Source organism: Loxodonta africana, chromosome X (genome assembly GCF_030014295.1).
Source record: "Loxodonta africana isolate mLoxAfr1 chromosome X, mLoxAfr1.hap2, whole genome shotgun sequence".
NCBI classification, from domain to species: domain Eukaryota; kingdom Metazoa; phylum Chordata; class Mammalia; order Proboscidea; family Elephantidae; genus Loxodonta; species Loxodonta africana.
In genome coordinates this window covers 130,800,935-130,818,942 of record NC_087369.1, presented here as the reverse complement: position 1 = coordinate 130,818,942, position 18,008 = coordinate 130,800,935, and the positions used below count along the sequence as shown (strand labels likewise).

Genomic DNA, 18,008 nt, shown 5'->3' with positions numbered 1-18,008 from the left:
TGATGGTGATTCTATTACCAGAATCTGGGAGAACTCTCCATTAACAATGAGGCTGATGCTGAAATGAGAAAAAAATAACTTGTGGCCAATCTGTGCATACTTAGCCTCATAAAACAGCAGCTCCTACAAATCTGAAAGAAGACAGGAAAATTCTGAGTCCTTCCCACACTATCAGCCTCAGGGTTGAGTCCATCTAGTAACCAGAAAACTGGGCAGCCATTTCTCCACTACACAGCTACTGCTTGCAGAGGAAATCAACAATCTACCCGCACTATCAGGGTGCTTGCTAGCTAACCCTGCTTACTGCACCAATTGTGCAAACCAGTTCAAGAAGACTAAGATCACTGACCTCCGGTACCAAAGTGGGAGGTAGATAACAAATCCCACTCTACATGCCAGCTGTGTCCTATGAAACTCTCACCTTCCCTTCCCTGTTCAGTTCAGACATCAGCTGCCCACACAGCACTTCTCTCTCTCATCAACAGCCACCCAGGCAGGGCTGGGTCAGTGGGTACCCACTGCAAGTTAGGGAGTCCACATGACTCCTTTACTTTCATACCAGCCAGCCCAAACTTGGGGTTTTCCTTTACCCCCTCAGGCTACCAGCCACAAGCCCAGGAGTCCACATGACTTCATCCACTTCAGGCCAGCTGACTCTCCTGCTCCCTTGGGTCCAATAATTCACTGAAATGACTCAGAGCTCACAGGAGACACCATATCTGCAATAACAGCTTTAATATAACAAAAAAGGATGGAAATGAAGGGATGCATAGGGTGGGTCTGGAAGAGTTCACAACATGGACCTTCTGTGTCCCAAAGAGGCACACGCTACCCTATCTCCTGCATGATCACCAACCAGGAAGCTCTCTGAGCCTCCATATTCAAAAATGTTTACTGGCCTCCCCACATGGCCATGAGAGATTACATCAGGCCTTACGAGGTTAGTCAGCATCAGGCCCCCAGGTGGTCCCTCTCGTGCTGGATAGCCCCTGCTCATTAGCCTAGCCTCAGATGTTGGTCCAGCTCTCAGGAACCAAAACCAAACACCAAATTGCATTCTGCAAGGTGATCCCACACCTCACAGCACCTCACCCCAAAACTGGTCTACATCCATTTGGAGACTCCAACCCCAAATAGCAACAGGGCAGAAGTGGTGAAACTGGCGATGGCACATTTCATACTGGGAGTAGTAGTCTTCATAAGTAAAATCCAGTAGTATGCATGTAACAGACTGTAGTTTTTCACATACTTTATATGTTTAGAGTATGACAGAACCTAGTAATAGGGGTAGAAGACTCAACAACCGTTTGGCAGAAACCACTAGATGAACAGCCACTAGACTCTGGGAACTGGGCTAGAAGCTATATTTATGCATCAAGCTGCCTGGCAATTGTGAAACTGAAGGGGTTCTGACCAACATCCACACACCCTGTCTTTGACAAACAACAGGTCCTCCTTTTAATATGCATAAGCACAAAAAATCATAGTTCCTACAAAACCCTGGCAGCAAAAGAGAAATGCGTATCATTCTAAAGACTTGGAGGAGACTCAAATGTCTGAATTTATTATATGAACATATATGAAAATATTTAGAAAACTGTTTGCAACCTCGATAGCATGCAAGAAAGCATAGGCTCTATGAAATAAGAATAGAAAGCCATTAGAATACCACGTTGACATGGAAAGTCAAGCTGAAATGAAGAGAGAGCTCAGCGAAGCAAGGACAAATTACAAGAAATCAATACTGTAATAGTAGAATTAAAATTCCCATCAGGACTGGCAAAGAGAAAAATCAGTGAAATTCATAGTATAGGAACCAATACCGAGTCTCTCCCAAAGATGCAGAGGAAAAGGAAAGTTTATCTCAGAAATCCAACAAAGGTTGATATTAGGAAATCTGTTAATATAACATGCCAAATGAGTAGATATGGGATGTACAATTAGCTTTACCCAAAGAATGTAGTCTTTGTTCTTGGTTTCTGAGAGTAAAACTTCTAAACTCTTGGAATTTTGAGTGACTGGAATTTTTGTTATGCTAACAAGGTGACTCTTGGCTAAGGCTGAGCATGCCAAAAAGACCCACCAGGTAATATCAGTCCAACACTTGAGCGGGGGTGCCCGGAGGTTAAGTTCAACCATGTGGACAATGATTCAATCAATCATACCTACATAATGAAACCTCAATAAAAACTCTAGACACTGAAGTCCAGGTAAGCTTTCTGGTTTGTGATAGACATCAATACGTGGGAGAGGGTAGTGTGTCCCCTGGGACATGGAAGTTCCACATAAGGGACTCTCCTAGACCTTGTGTCTCTTCATTTGTATCTTTTTTCCTATAATAAAAGTATAATACTAAGTATATCACTTTCCTGAGTTCTGTGTCATTCCAACTAATTATTAAACCTGACAAGGCAGTGGGAATCCCCAAATTTCTAGCCAGTGGTTAAGAAGTAAGAGGGCTCTGAGGACCTCCGAACTTGCAACTGGCATCTGAAGTCTTGGGCAGACTTGGCAATCTGGACGGAGGACTATGCCTTTTATCTCGTGAAATCTGATCTTGTTCCGGTGGTTAGAGTCAGAAGGAGAAGAACTGCATTTGCAATTTGTGTCAGAAAATATATAATTTAGAGTTGCTGTGTGTCAGAGAAGGCATCCACAGACACCCTTTAGTTGGGGTCGTAAGTGTGAGATTTGCTAGAATGGGAGGAGAGGGAGATATATAGACACTTTAGAAGACCAAGGAAATGTGGTGGCGTAGTGGTTAAGAGCTATGGCTGCTAACCAAAAGGTTGGCAGTTTGAATCCACCAGGCGCTCCTTGGAAACCATACGGGACAGTTCTACTCTGTCCTATAGGATCGTTATGAGTGGGGATCAAGTCGGTGGCAATGGATTTGGTTTAAAAAATCAAAAGAAAAAACACAAATAAACCTCTCAATAAACTCCCAAAGCTTTAGCTACACATTCAACAACCATTCCTGAGTTTTTTTTAAATACTTGATAATTTGAGAATCAGATACTTCCTTAACATGATAAAGAATACCTAACTTAACAGCCAACATCAGAGTCAATAAAGAAACCCTTCAGACATTTACATTAAAACCAGCAACAAGACAAGAACTCCTACTAGTACCATTATTATTTAACATTGTCCTGAAATTTCTAGCAAATACAACCAGGATTGAAACAGGATAAAGTTATTATGCAGGAGTTAGTACGATTAATTTCCAAAATAATCCAAGTGAAAAACTACATAAAAAGTCAAGAAGGTAGCCAAATATAAAATAAGCATACAAAATCAAAATCTTTCCCATGTATCAGTAATAACTAGTTTGAAAATATAATTAATAAAAATATCCGTTCACAATGATACCATAAGCTACAACCCATCCAGGAATGATCTTGATGAGAAACATGTCGAGATTAGGTATGTGTGGGTGGATGAGTGGATGGGTGGGTGCATGTATGGATGGATGGATGCATGGATGGATGGACAGACGGACGGATGGACAGATAGATGGACAGACAGACACACACCGCTAAGGAACATTAAAAAATTTTTAATAAATTAAGAAATATAACCATGACTTTTCCTGGATAGGGATGCTCAATTTGGTAAAGATGTTAACTCCTCCCAAATGAAACTTTAGCTTTAAAGAAATTCCAATCAATATCCAAATAGGATTCTAAATACAGAATTTTGAGGAAAACCTAGCAAAAATATTCTAAGCTCATCTGGAAGGAAAAAAAGAAGAAAGCTGAAACTACCAAAGAGAAAAGAGTAGGTGAAGTAGTAGGCGAGTGAGAACGGCAAAGGGAAAGCTGGCCTGCCAGTCTTTGCAAATAAAACAGTACAAAACAGGTGGAAAACCTAACAGATCAATGGAATAGTACAACAAGCCAAAAAATGAACCTTAGCATAAGTATAAGACAAACATGTAGTAGCAATACTCATGGGGAAATAGTTATTCAACAATTGGTGCTAAAATAAATTACTAAATATTTGGGGAAAATGTAAGTTATACCCCTATTTCATACTATTCACAAACTTTAGGTGGAATGACCAATTAACTGTCTAAAACATTGTCAAAAGAAACTAGATTATCTAATCTCAAAACAGGAAGTCTTTTCAAGCATAAAAGTGATGGAGGAAATTACCATAGTCGAAGGGGGTTTGGAAATCAATAAATTTGACCAATCAAAATGTGAAAACAAAGCTACATCAAAAGCATCATCAAAAAACTAAAAGGCTAGTATTATTAAGATGTCGATGCTACCCAAAATGATCTACAGATTAAATGCAGTCCCTATCAAAATTTCAACAGCTTTATTTGCAGAAATGGAAAAGATGATTCTCAAATTCATATGGAACTGCAAGGGGCCCTGAATAGCAAAAACAATATTGAAAAAAAAGAACAAAACTGGAGGACTCACGCTTCTCGATTTCAAAAGTTACTGTGACGGGAAACATAACAGTATGGTACTGGCATAATGAAAGGCATAGAGACCAATGGAATAGAATCAAGACTCCGGGTATAAACCTGTACATCTATGGTCAATTGATTTTTGACATGGTTGCCAAGTCCATTCAATGGAGAAAGAATAGTCTCCTCAACAAATGGTGCTGAACAACTGGATCTCTACATGTAAAAGAATGAAGCTGGGCCCCTACCTCACATCATATTAAAAAATTAACTCAAAATGGATCAACAACCTAAGTAAAAGAGCTAAAACTATACAACTCTTAGAAGAAAACAGAGGGGTAAATTTTCACAACCTTGGATTTGGCATCAAAAGCATGAGGAAGAAAATGAAAAATAGATAAACTGGGCTTTTTCAAAATTAAAAAACTTTTTGTGTATCAAGAAAATGAAGGGAAAGCCCACAGAATGGGAGAAAATATATGGAAATCATACATCTTAAATCTGATAATCATCAATTTCAGAGTGCAGCTGGTAAAAATCTTCAATTTCTTCATCTTTGGCATTAGTGGTTGGTGTGTGAATTTGAAAAATAGTAGTATTAACTGTCCTTCCTTGCAGGCATATGGGTATTATCCTATCACTGACAGCACTGCACATCAGGATAGATCTTGAAATGTTCTTTTTGACGATAAATGCAACGCCATTCCTCTTCGTCATTCCCGGCATAGTAGACCACATGATTGTCCAATTCAAAATGGCCAATATCAGTTCATTTCAGCTCACTAATGTCTAGGATATCGATATTTATGCGTTCCATTTCATTTCTGATGATTTCCAGTTTCCTAGATGCACACTTTGTACATTCCACGTTCCTATTATTAATGAATGTTTATAACTGTTTCTTCTCCTTTTGAGTCATACCACATCAGTAAATGAAGGTCCCAAAAGCTTGAATCCATCCACGCCATTAATGTCTACTCTACTTTGAGGAGGCAGCTCTTCCCCAGTCATATTTTGAGTGACTTCCAATCTGAGGGGCTCATTTTCCAGTACTATATTAGACAATGTTCCGCTGCTATTCATAAGGTTTTCACTGGCTAGTTTTTTCAGAAGTAGGCCTCTAGATCCTTCTTTCTAGTCTGTCTTAGTCTGGAAGCTCAACTGAAACCTATCCACCATTTGATATATCAGTGGCATAGTTTCCAGCATCATAGCAACTTGCAAGACACCACAGTATGACAAACTGACAGACAAGTGCAAAAACAATTGGTCGATATTCATACATTTCAGGAGGTAGCATATGACCAAGAGCCAATGGTACTGAAGGAGGGAATCCAAGCTGCACTGAAGACATTGACGAAAAACAAGGCTCCAGGAATTGATGGAATATCAATTGAAATATTTCAACAAACCGATGCAGCGCTGGAGGTACTCACTCATCTACGTCAAGAAATTTGGAAGACAGCTACCTGGCCAATTGACTGGAAGAGATCCATATTTGTACCCAGTCCAAAGAAATGTGATCCAACAGAATGTGGAAACTATCGCACAATACCATTAATATCACACACAAGTAAAATTTTGCTGAAGATCATTCAAAAGCAGTTGAAGCAGTACATAGACAGGGAACTGCCAGAAATTCAAGCTGGACTCACAAGAGGGTGTGGAATCAGGGATATCACTGCTGACGTCAGATGGATCATGGCTGAAAGCAGAGAATACCAGAAAGATGTTTACCTGTGTTTTATTAACTATGCAAAGGCATTCGACTGTGTGGATCATTACAGATTATGCATATATTGTGAATAGGAATTCCAGACCACTTAACTGTGCTCATGGGGAACCTATACATAGATCAAGAGGCAGTCGTTTGAACACAGGCCAAGGCGATACTGCGTGGTTTAAAGTTCAGGAAAGGTGTGCATCAGGGTTGTGTCCTTTCACCACAGTTACTCAATCTGTATGCTGAGCAAATACTCTGAGAAGCTGGACTACATTAACAAGAACGTGGCAAGAAGATTGGTGAAAGACTCATTAACAACCTGTGTTATGCAGATGACACAACCTTGCTTGCTGAAACTGAAGAAGACATGAAACACTTACTGATGAAGATCAAAGACTACAGCCTTCAGTATGGGTTACACTTCAACATAAAGAAAACGGACATTTTCATAACTGGACCAATAAGCAACGTCATGATAAATGGAGAAAAGATCAAAGTTGTCAAGGACTTCATTTTACTTGGATCCACAATTAACATCCATGTAAGCAGCAGTCAAGAAATCAAATGATGCATTGCACTGGGCAAATCTGCTGCAAAAGACCTCTTTAAAGTGTTAAAAAGTAAAGATGTCACTTTAAGGACTAAGGTATGCCTGACTCAAGCCATGGTGTTTTCAATCGCCTCATATGTGTGTGAAAGCTGGACAATGAATAAGGAAACTGAAGAAAAATTGATGCCTTTAAATATTGAATATACCATGGATTTCCAGAAGAAGGAACAAATCTGTAGTAGAAGAAGAACAACCAGAATGTTCCTTAGAGGCAAGGAAGACAGGGCTTCGTCTCACATACTTTGGACATGTTATCAGGAGGAACCAGTCCCTGGAGAAGCACATCATGCTTAGTAAAGTAGAGGGTCCGCAAAAAAGAGGAGGACCCTCGACAAGATGGACTAGCACAGTGGCTACAATAATGGGCTCAAACATATCAATGATTGTGATGATGGCACAGGACCAGGCAGTGTTTCATTCTGTTGTACTCAGGGTCACTATGAGCTGGACTGACTTGATGGCACCTAACAACAACAACAAATATCTGACAAGGGTCTATTATCTAGAATATATAAAAATTCTTACAACTGAAAAACAAAAATGCAAACAAGTCAATTAAAAAATGGACAAAGGATTTGAAAAACATTTCTCCAAAATAATATACAAATGGCTGAAAAGATGTGCAACATAATCAGCCATTAGAGAAATGCAAGTCAAAACCACAATGAGATATCACTTCACCTCCACTAGGGTTGCTATAAAAAAAAAAGGGACAATAACATGTGTTGGTAAGGATGTGGAAAAATTGTAAACCTTATGTATTGCTGCCAACAGGTGTAAACAACCCAAGTGTCCATCAAGAGACGAGTGGATAAACAAAATGTGGTATATACATATAATGGAATTTTATTCAGCCATAAAGAGAAATGAAATTCTGATACATACTACAACATGGATGATCCCTGAAAATATTATGCTTAGTGAAATAAGCCAGATATAAATAGATAAACATTAAATGATACCTCTTATGGCACAATGGTTAAAAGCTCAGCTGCAACCAAAAGGTCAGCAGTTCAAATCCACCAGCCGCTCCTTGCAAACCCTATGGGGAAGTTCTACTCTGTCCTGTAGGGTTGCTATGAGTCAGAATCGACTGGACAGCAACGGGTTTGGTTTTGGGTTGTTTTCTTATATGAAATAACTAGAATAGGCACATGCATAAAGACCAAAGTTTATTATTGGTTACCAGGGCCTGAGAGAGAAGAATGGGGAATTATTGCTTAACAGATACTGAGTTTCTGTTTGGGATGATAAAAACTTTTGGAAATGGATAGTGATGGTGGCTACATAACATTGTAAATGTTAATTAATGCCACTGAATTTTACACTTAAAAATTCTTAAAATGGCAAATTGTATGCTATATATATTTGCTACAATAAAAGATGATATAAAATTTTTTAAAGTTAAAAGACAAACTGAGAAAAACATTTACTGAAAAGGTGATAAAGGATTAACATTCTTTAAAAATATAAAACTCATGCAAATCAACAAGAAGAGAAACAGCCCTATATAAAAATTCTAGGAGTTGGAGGTAGAGATCAAAAGAGTACCATGCCTAAGGTTGCTGGGTGGTAGGCTAGGTAGAAGCCACTTCCATTCTTAGCTTCCCGTCCTGGGTGCATGCTTTAGGCAGAAGCTGCCTTTCCAGCAGCAAACTATGGCAGTAGGGCTTAGTAAGTCATATCAACTGAGGTGCACATAAATGATACACTCTGGGACCCAGCCAGAACACTGGGGAGCCATCATTCCCTCTTGTCAAGTTTACCATGGAAGCCCTGTAGAAAACCCTGCCCCTTTCCCATCCCAAGGAGAGTTGCCCGCCCCTGCCCAGCATGGGGCATGCAGCCTACTGTGCCCACCATACCCTTTTCCTGCAGTTACTGGGCATGCATCCATGAAGAACATAGCAGCCCCTGCTTAGCTGGGATGCTGGTAAACTCATACATGGCTGGCACAGCAAAGAGCTAGTAGACAAAATAAGAGATGGGTATACAGTGCTATTCAATGAACCCAAAGAACAAACTGGCATAAAGACCACAGCAATATCCAGCTGTGTACACTGAGATCTACGGAATTTTAAATAGGGTGCTTTCAGGATTTTAATGCTTCAAATAACACAAATAGCAGAAAATATTCATTTAAGTAACATCAGGTAACGATTAGGAACATGGGCACTGGATTCAGACAGACCTTGCATCCAATCACACCTGCACCACATATGAGCCACTTCAGTTCCTTAAACTTTCTGAGCCTCAGTTTTCTTGCTGTAAATGGGAATAATATTAGTACTTACCACACAGGTTTGTTAGAAGGATTAAATAACACAAGCTACGTTAACTGCTTTCCATAGTACCTAGGCACACAGTAAGCCTTGTTAGAGTTAGGAGAAGAAGGAGGAATAGAAATTCTGACTCTGCCATTATGTAATCTTATCCAAGTTATTTACTTTTTTCTTGGCCTTAACTGTTATTCATAGTCTGGACAACGTATTCCCTATCTCACAGTATGATTTTAAGGATAAGATGAGGTAACTTAAAACAAAGTATCTTGAAAACACTAAAAAGCAATACTAATGTAATGCTATTACTTTAGAGCTGCCTACTTTCTGAAATACTAGTTTTTAACTTCAAACTATACATGGTATTTCCACACAGTGGAATAATATGTAGCCATTAAAAATGACATGTATCATAAAAACTTATCATAATTCTAGGGAATTATGCTAAGCGAAAAAAAAGCCAATCTCAAAAGTATGTATGATTCCATTTATATAACATTCTTGAAATGACAAAATTATATGGATGGAGAACAGATTAATGGTTGTCAGGAGTCAGGGAAGGGGGTGGGAGTGGGGGAGAAGTGGTGTGGCTATAAAAGGGCAATGGGTGAAATCCTTGTGGTGATGGAAATGTTCTGTGTCTTGACTATATCAGTGTCAATGTCCTAGCTGTGTTAGCGTACTACAATTTTGAAAGACGATACCACTTAGGGGAAAATGGGTAAAGGGTACATAGGATCTTCTGTATTATTTTGTAGAACTGCATGTGGATCTATAATTATCTGAAAATACAAAGTTTAATATTTTTGAAAATGATGTGGATAGAGTTTGTAATAAAATGGGGGAAATACTTGTGATATCATAAGTGAGCAAAGCTGAATAGAAGAAAAAAATAAAGGAATAAACACTCATCTTCAGAGATTAGAAAAAAACAGGAAGACAGAATTAATAAAGATAAAAGTTGAAAGCCAAGTAGAAAGCACAAACAAAGGTAAAAAGGATAACTAAATCTAAAACCTGGTCCTATGAACTGCCCGATAAAATAGATGAAGTGTTCAGTAACCTGACTAAAACATAAAAGAGAGAATACAAAACAGTAAGAGTTAAGTCTAAGAACAAAGACATGACTACAGATGAGAAAAGATTTTTAAAATTATAGAATAATTAGATATTGCATGCTCAACTAAATTTCTGGCAACAAATTTGACAATTCAGAATAAATGAATAATTTCCCAGCATAAAACAAACTGCCAATATTGACTCAAGAAGATTTGAGTAAATGTTTTACTACAGAAGACATGGGAAGGTGATTAAGGGCCTACCACTGAAAAAGTCACTAAGTCCAGAGAGACTTCACAGCTGAATTTCATCTGACCTTTAAAGGACACATAAGTTTTCAGAGTATTTAAAGTATTCCAGGCCATAGAAAAAGAAGAATCATTCTGCAGTCCATTTTAAAACCAGCCAGCGTAACTTTAATCCTTAAACCTGATAATGTGAGTAACAAAAAAAACCTGACTCCAATCTCACAAATATTGAAGCAAGGTTCTAAATAAAATACTGGCAAATAAATACAGCAATATAAATATATCAAAATAATAATATACTATGACCAACAGGTCTTATTTCATTTAAAGCACAATAAAAATTAAAAAAAAAAAAACCCAAAATTGGGTGAAAAAAAAAGAAGCACTTAGGAATAGAAAGGGAAAAAAACAGTCTACTCATAACAGACAAAAAAAGCAGTCAAATATTTAGGAATAAATGTGTCAAGCAGGGCATGAGCATATATAAATAAAATAATACATCTAATTGAAAAACATAAACAAGATCTGAACAAATAAAAAGAAATACCATTTCTTAGATAAAAAAGCAATATCATTAAAAAATCAATTCCAACAAAACTGAAATATATATTTAATGCAATTCTAATTAGAATCTCAATAGGATTTTTTGTTGTTGTCGAGGGAGGGTGAATAAAAGTGATGTTAAATTTTGTGTATGTATTTTTTAAAGTGCCCAAGTATAGCCAAGAAAAATATTTTAAATGTTAATGCAATGAAATTAATATAATTCTGGTTTACAAACTGACAAATGCTGTATTTTTATGAAATAATGTACGACCTTTGCATTTGTCTGCCAGCTGAGCCCTCCCCACTGAGAGGCACCCTCACAAGCGCCTCCATGCCAATCCTATTCCACATGTTGCTGTTTAAAACAAAGAAAAAAATTAGCATAGCATGCTTCTGAAAGTACCTGGGGGGAGGGGAGGGAGGGCAAGGCTGGTAAACGAACGCAGAAGGTGCGTGTTATTTGCGTAAAAATATGGTAGACGAAACAGAATAGAGAATCCATGTACATAAAAATCCATTATATAAAAATTTTAATCAATGACAACAGTGGTAGTTTGGTTCAAAGGAAAAATATGGATTATTGAATATATTATGCTAGCACAACTGGTTAGTCATCACTAAGAAAATAAAACTATACCTCATACCATATACTATATACTTCATACTATACACAAAAATAAATTCGAGATGGATTAAGACAAATATAATGTTTTTAGTCTGCCAAGAAAATTTAGATTATATGGAGCCCTGGTGGCACAGTGGTTAAGAACTATGGCTGCTAGCCAAAAGGCTGGCAGTTCAAATTCACCAGCCACTCCTTGGAAGCCCTACGGGGCAATTCTACTCTGTCCTACAGGGTTGCTATAAGTTGGAATCGACTCAACAATATATATATATAGATATAAATACAGATATAAGCAGCCCTGGTGGCGCAATGGTTAAGTACTCGGCTGCTAACCAAAAGGTTGGTAGTTTGAATCCACCAGCTGTTCTGCAGGAAAAAAGACCTGGCAATCTGCTCCTATAAAGATTACAGCCTAGAAAACCCTATGGGGCAGTTCTACTCTGTCTAATGGGGTTGCTATGAGTCAAAATCGACTCAATGGCACACAACAGCAACAACAACATAAAATCTACAGGTGGGCTAGAGCTTTTCAACCAAGACTGGAAATCCAGAAGCTATAAGAGTCATATTTGGATATGTAAAAATTTACATGGAAAATATCCATAAGCAAAGACAATACATAAACAATGATTTGATCAATATCTAAGATGTACAGAGTTCCTACAAATTAAGAAAAATATAAACAACTTACAGGAAACAGGCAGATGATATGAATAAACAAGTCAGGAAGAGCAAATTTAATTGGACAAAAAAACATAAAATAATGCTGAAATTCACTAGTAGCCAAGAAAATACACCCATTAAAAATTATAAAAGAACCATAACATCTATTGCTGGTGGTGATATAAAGAATACTCTCATACATTATATATTACATACAAAAATGAATGTGAAGTCTGCCAGCCTTTTTTTTGTAAATCAATATGACAACCTCTGTTAACATTCATATGTATGTATGCATGTAAAAGATAACATATATACATAAAAGATACACATGTATCCAGGCAGTGTTTCATCCCATTGTGTATGGGGTTGCCACGTGTCAGGGGCCAACTTGACGGCAGCTAACAACAGCAACAAATATATGTATATATATACATATGTGTATATATATACACATATATGTATATGTGTGTATATATATACACATATATATATATATACATGTATGTGTAGATGTTCATTGAAAGCACCAGTACGTAAAGGCACATGTACGACGGTATTTATTTCAGCGTTGACTGTATTGACAGAAATCTGGAAACAAAGTAAATGTTCATTAACGGGAATGGCTAAAGAAATTGTTGTTCATCCAGGAAATATTCTGCAGTCTTTAAAAAAAGTAAGAGCTATATCAATTGACTTTAATAGATTTCCATGAAATACTGTTGAAAGAGAAAAGCAAGATGTATTAAAGTATATATAATAAAATTCCATTTTTATAAAACAACAATGAAGAACAAAAAATTTCAAAACCCTATATGTGTATTGTGTGAACCTGAATGTATATAAAAACATATAAGCATGGAGACAAATATGGAAATATACATACTGATTAGGTAACATGCAGGGATGAGTGGAAAAGGAGATAGCAAGGAGACAAAATAGGAAAAGAAAAAAAAATAGGAACACTAGAAAAATATAAATTCCGTTTCTGTTAATGATGGTGGAATAATCTGGAAAAGGATAGTGGTAATGGTTGCACAACATTATAAGTATAACCAATGTCACTGAACTATACATGTAAAAAATTGTTTAACTGGAAAATATTTTGTTATATATTTTCACCACAAAAAATAAATTCAGCAATTATATTTATATATTTCTATATGTACAGAAACATATAAATAAATTTAGAAAACATACACTGAGAAAACTAAATATGACCTCTGCTTATTAAAAAAGAAAGGAAATAGCCAAAATTATCTCTTGGAGTTGAATTATGGGCAATGTTTATTTTTTTCTTTATGTGTCTCTGTTTTTTCTAAAATGGGAATTGTTATTTCCATAATAATGAAATAAAACCAATAGATGTTACTTTAAAAACATTACCCTGAATAATTGAGCTCATTTTGGAAAATCAAGGGAGGGAAACAAGGTTAAATACCCCTTCCCCTTAGGAGCTGTCCAAGTAAAAAATATATGACATCAGGATCCATTATCCCTCACCCAGCAGAAAGCTACTCACCTAAAGGCAAGAGACTAAGTGGCTATTTGAAGCAGCAAATGGGGTATTTTTCCCCCTACCTAACATTTTAATGACATAAGTAAATCAGAAAGCCATTTACACCACTCTCAATTATCCAAGGATCTGCTAGGCTCTTTACTTCCTGTTCTCTCCCTCTGGCTAGCAGCCATTTCACTGTTCATGAACAGCTCTAAAATGGGGGCCAGGGAAAGGGGAAAAGAGAGTAATTCTGTGGATTGAGCTTCTCATTAACAACTCTAATGAAAGGTCTGATAAGTGAGATGGTCACAACTCACAGTTAAAATGAGGGTTCCGGGACTCTTGAGAATTTCGTTTTAGCAAACTTGCCTTCAGATAGACATGATTTCCTGCTATATATCCTGAATTTGAGACTTGCTATTTTTAAGAAAAGGAGGCCTGGTGGTACAAATGGTTAAGTGCTTGGTTAGTGACCAAAAGGTTGGCAGTTCGAACCTACCCAGCAGTTCCTCAAGAGAAAGACCTGGTGATTTGCTTCTGTGAAGATTATAGCCCTGAAAAGCGTATGGGGCAGTTCTGCTCTGTAACACATGGGGTCACCACGAGTTGGAATCAGTTCCATGGCACCTAACAACAACACTTTTAAGAAAGTCAAGACTTGTAATATAAGGTGATATTTTTCTCTCCCCACTTTAATTTGCACTTTTAAAAAATACAAACACAAGAATAACGACCGTCAAAGTGAAGACCCAAATCCTCAGTGGAGCAGTAGGATCAGAACGCAAAGATTGTTCAGAGGAGAGAGAAGCCGTTAGGCCCCCAGCATGTTCTCAAGCAAAACTTTTAGGACAGCAATCTTCCAAGGATTTGATTAAAAGGTATGTTAAGGGCTTGACAAAAAAACAGATCTCCGTATACAACACTTCCCCATTTCATTGGGCCCTCATAGACTTTTCTGTCCCTGGAGAAAGCTCAGAGAAAAAGCAGTTCAAGCCCAAGGGGTTCACAGCAATGTACACATCACCCTTTGGTATCAAACAGTCTGAATACCAATGACAACAGAGCAAAAGAAAAAAAAAAAACAATTTTCCCTTACTTGAAGACCACGATAGCTCCTCGACACGGAGGGCAGGCCAGGAGAAAGATCTGCAATTGAAAAAGAAGTACGGTTATCAAGAGGAATTCTGGACACAGTGAGTTCATGCTACTTTAATATTCAAGGAAGAAATTAAAAAATAATAAAAACTCTAACATAAAAAGTAACATAAAAAAATATAAAGGTAAGCAGGTGGTTTTCCAAAGTATATATTTGTGTTTGCACAGGCACATGTACGGTATGTATGGGGCCCTGGTTGCACAGTGGTTAAGAGCGCAGCTGCTAACCAAAAGGTCAGCAGTTCAAATCTACCAGCCGCTCCTTAGAAACCCTACGGGGCAGTTGTACCCTCTCCTATACGGTCGCTATGAATTGGAATCAACTCCAGGGCAACAGGTTATATATATGTGTGTGTATGTATATATATATGGAAACCCTGGTGGTGTAGTGGTTAAGTGCTACAGCTGCTAACCAAAGGGTCGGCAGTTCAAATCCACCAGGCGCTCCTTGGAAACTCTATGGGGCAGTTCTACTCTGTCCTATAGGGTTGCTATGAGTTGGAACCGACTCGATGGCAATGGGTTTGGTTTTTTTTGGTTATATATATATATGTACACACACACACAGAAAGAGAAAGAAAATGTATTTGCGGGGTAGGAGATGGGGAGAGTTTTTCTTAAACTCAATTTCAAACATTTTTCATAGGCCCTGCTATGGATTGAATTATGTGGTATAAATCCTAGCCTCTATGCCTATGCCTATGCCTATGCCTGTGGTTATAAGCCCATTTGGGAATGGGTTGTCTTTGTTATGTTAATGAGGCAAGATTAGTATGGGGTATATTTTGAGTCAATCTCTTTTGAGATATGAAAGAGATTACACATCGGAGCAGAGCAGAGATGGGGAAGAGGGATGCCAAGTCACATGAAGATCACCCAGGAGCAAAAGCTCAAAGAGACAAGGACCTTCCTCCAGAGCTGACAGAGAGAGAAAACCTTCCATCCCAACCGACACCCTGAATGCAGACATCTAGCCTCCTAAACAGTTTCCAAGGAGCGCCTGGCGGATTCAAACTGCCAACCCTTTGGTTAGCAGCTGTATTACTTAACCACTACGCCATCGGAATCGAATTGAGGGCACTGGGTTTAGCCTCCTAAACTGTGAGAAAATAAATTTCTGTTTGTTAAAGCCACCCACTTGTATTTCTGTTATAGGAGCACTAGATGACTAAGACAGGCCCTTTCAGGCCTCTAGAAAACTTCCTCTTAACCTTTAGAACAAGACTTAATTTGACTGTTTTTCAATTGTTCAACTTCGATATGACACCAGTAGCCAGTCTTTGAAGATTTTAGCCCAGGGCAAGTGAAAATAGATTCTGAGCATGGGACAAGTACATAAATGCCATGTAGTTTGCTTCCCATCAGGCAAGATGGGTTTATTAATACCCAGTATTGCCAGATACAGCAAATAAAAATATAGGATGTGCAGTTAAATTGGATTTCAGAAAATGAGTAATTTTTTGGCATACTGATGTCCTGAATACTGTTTATCTGAAAATTCAAATTTAAGTGGGTGTCCTGTTTTTATCTGGCAATCCTATCAATTCTGCTATCCCAAGCTCCAAACTTCTTTGATTTGATTGGTTTGTCTCTGAGCATGCTGGAGTGGTTTTGCTCTTCTATTCTCTTCCCAGGGCCAACCAAACCAGAAGAACCTTGCCCTTCTAAGAGACAAATCAATTCCACGCTATTTGGTGTAACCTAGGCCAGGATTACAACACAGACTTTAAAAACCTGCAGCTATGGCAGTTTGACCTTCATCCACTCAGTAGATTTTTTCAAATGTCAGAGGACACAAAGAATCCCCTGGCAAACTTGTTAAACATGCACATTCCTGGGCTTACCGACTAAGAATTCTGATTCCAAAAATCTGGGACCCAGGGGCCAGGAATCTGCATGTTTAACAAATGCCCTCCAGGAGATTCGATAACAGGCAGTCAGATACAATGAATGTTTGAACTACTATGGAGCCCTGGTGGCACAGTGGTTAAGAGCTATGGCTGCTAACCAAAGTGGGCAGTTCAAATCCACCAGCTGTTCCTTGGAAATGCTATGGAGCAATTCTACTGTGTCATAGAGGGTTGCGATGAGTCGGAATCGACTCAATGGCAACGGGATTGGTGTTTTCTTGATTTGAACTCTCATGGGGGTCAAAGACACCGGACAGGACTTTTGTTTTTGTGTTGTTAGTTGCTGCAGAGGCGATTCCAAGTCCTGGCAACCCTGTGTGTGCAGAGTAGAACTGCTCCAAAGGGTTTTCAAGGCTATGATCTTGAAGCAGATCACCAGGCCTGTCTTCCGAGGCACCTCTGGATGGCTTTGATCCACCCAACGTTTTGATAAGTAGTCATTCCCTTACAAAAGAATGAAACTCATGTTTGCAGAGTCCCGCAGACTACGGTGATTTAATGATGGCATTTAGAAAGCATGGATATGTTTCACTGTCTTGTTGAGACATCTTATTAACATAAATTGGACTGTTGGCTCTGTCATGTGTATGTTCTCTCAGTCTACATTCTGAAGGCAAGAGTAAGGAAAACATCTAGAAGGAAAGACACCTGCTTGAATCCCTGCCAAGAGGACGAGAAAGAATGGAAGAGAGAAAAGGTCTTGAAAGGAACATGGCTAGGAGTCCATCACTTGCACAATACCTCATCAAAGAACCCCTCCCAGGAAATATTCATCGAGAATGTGCTTTTTCCCCTGTGGATCAATTTAATTAAAAGTCAAAAACCAGTGACAATTATAGGTCTACAATCCTTTATCAGCAATCCCCAAATCCAAAAAGCTCTCAAAACTGAATTTTTTTTTTCAAAGCCAATTTGGTAACAAAACTGACTTGAACTGATGTGAGGCTATTGACAGACCTTTTTTATTCCACTTATTGTGAATACATTTTTCCATAGAAATAACAATGCATTTTATTATGGGGTATTGCCCTAGAACCCACTGGGAGTAAATGTAAAATACACTATATGTACTATATTACCTTTCTAAAAGCCAAAAAATACTGATCTCTGAAATATATTTGGCCCTAATAGTTTTAGATAAGGATTACAGACTTGGAATTTCAATCACCCAAACGTGAACCTATCCCTACTCCCCACTCCACCCCTCAGGAGGAGTCCAAGTAAGAAATAAACAAAGCTGGTATTCTTTACCACTGATCCAGCAGT

The 18,008-nt window shown here is 38.1% G+C and overlaps 1 protein-coding gene across 9 annotated transcripts in view; it reads right to left on the bottom strand.

The window, feature by feature from the left end:
• The window catches only part of TMEM164 (transmembrane protein 164), a 193,019-nt gene that overhangs the window by 97,844 nt on the left and 77,167 nt on the right, over positions 1-18,008 (bottom strand). For 8 of the 9 annotated variants that reach the window (XR_010319836.1, XM_064278674.1, XM_064278677.1 and 5 more), the window contains one exon: positions 14,774-14,823. Coding sequence is in view for 6 of the 9 variants with exons in the window: in XM_064278674.1 (XP_064134744.1) it covers positions 14,774-14,823 (50 nt within the window). In the remaining 3 variants the exon portion in view is untranslated. Of the gene's footprint in view, positions 1-14,773; positions 14,824-17,483; positions 17,536-18,008 lie in introns of all 9 variants that reach the window. The other variant, XM_023553907.2, reaches the window with a different exon arrangement.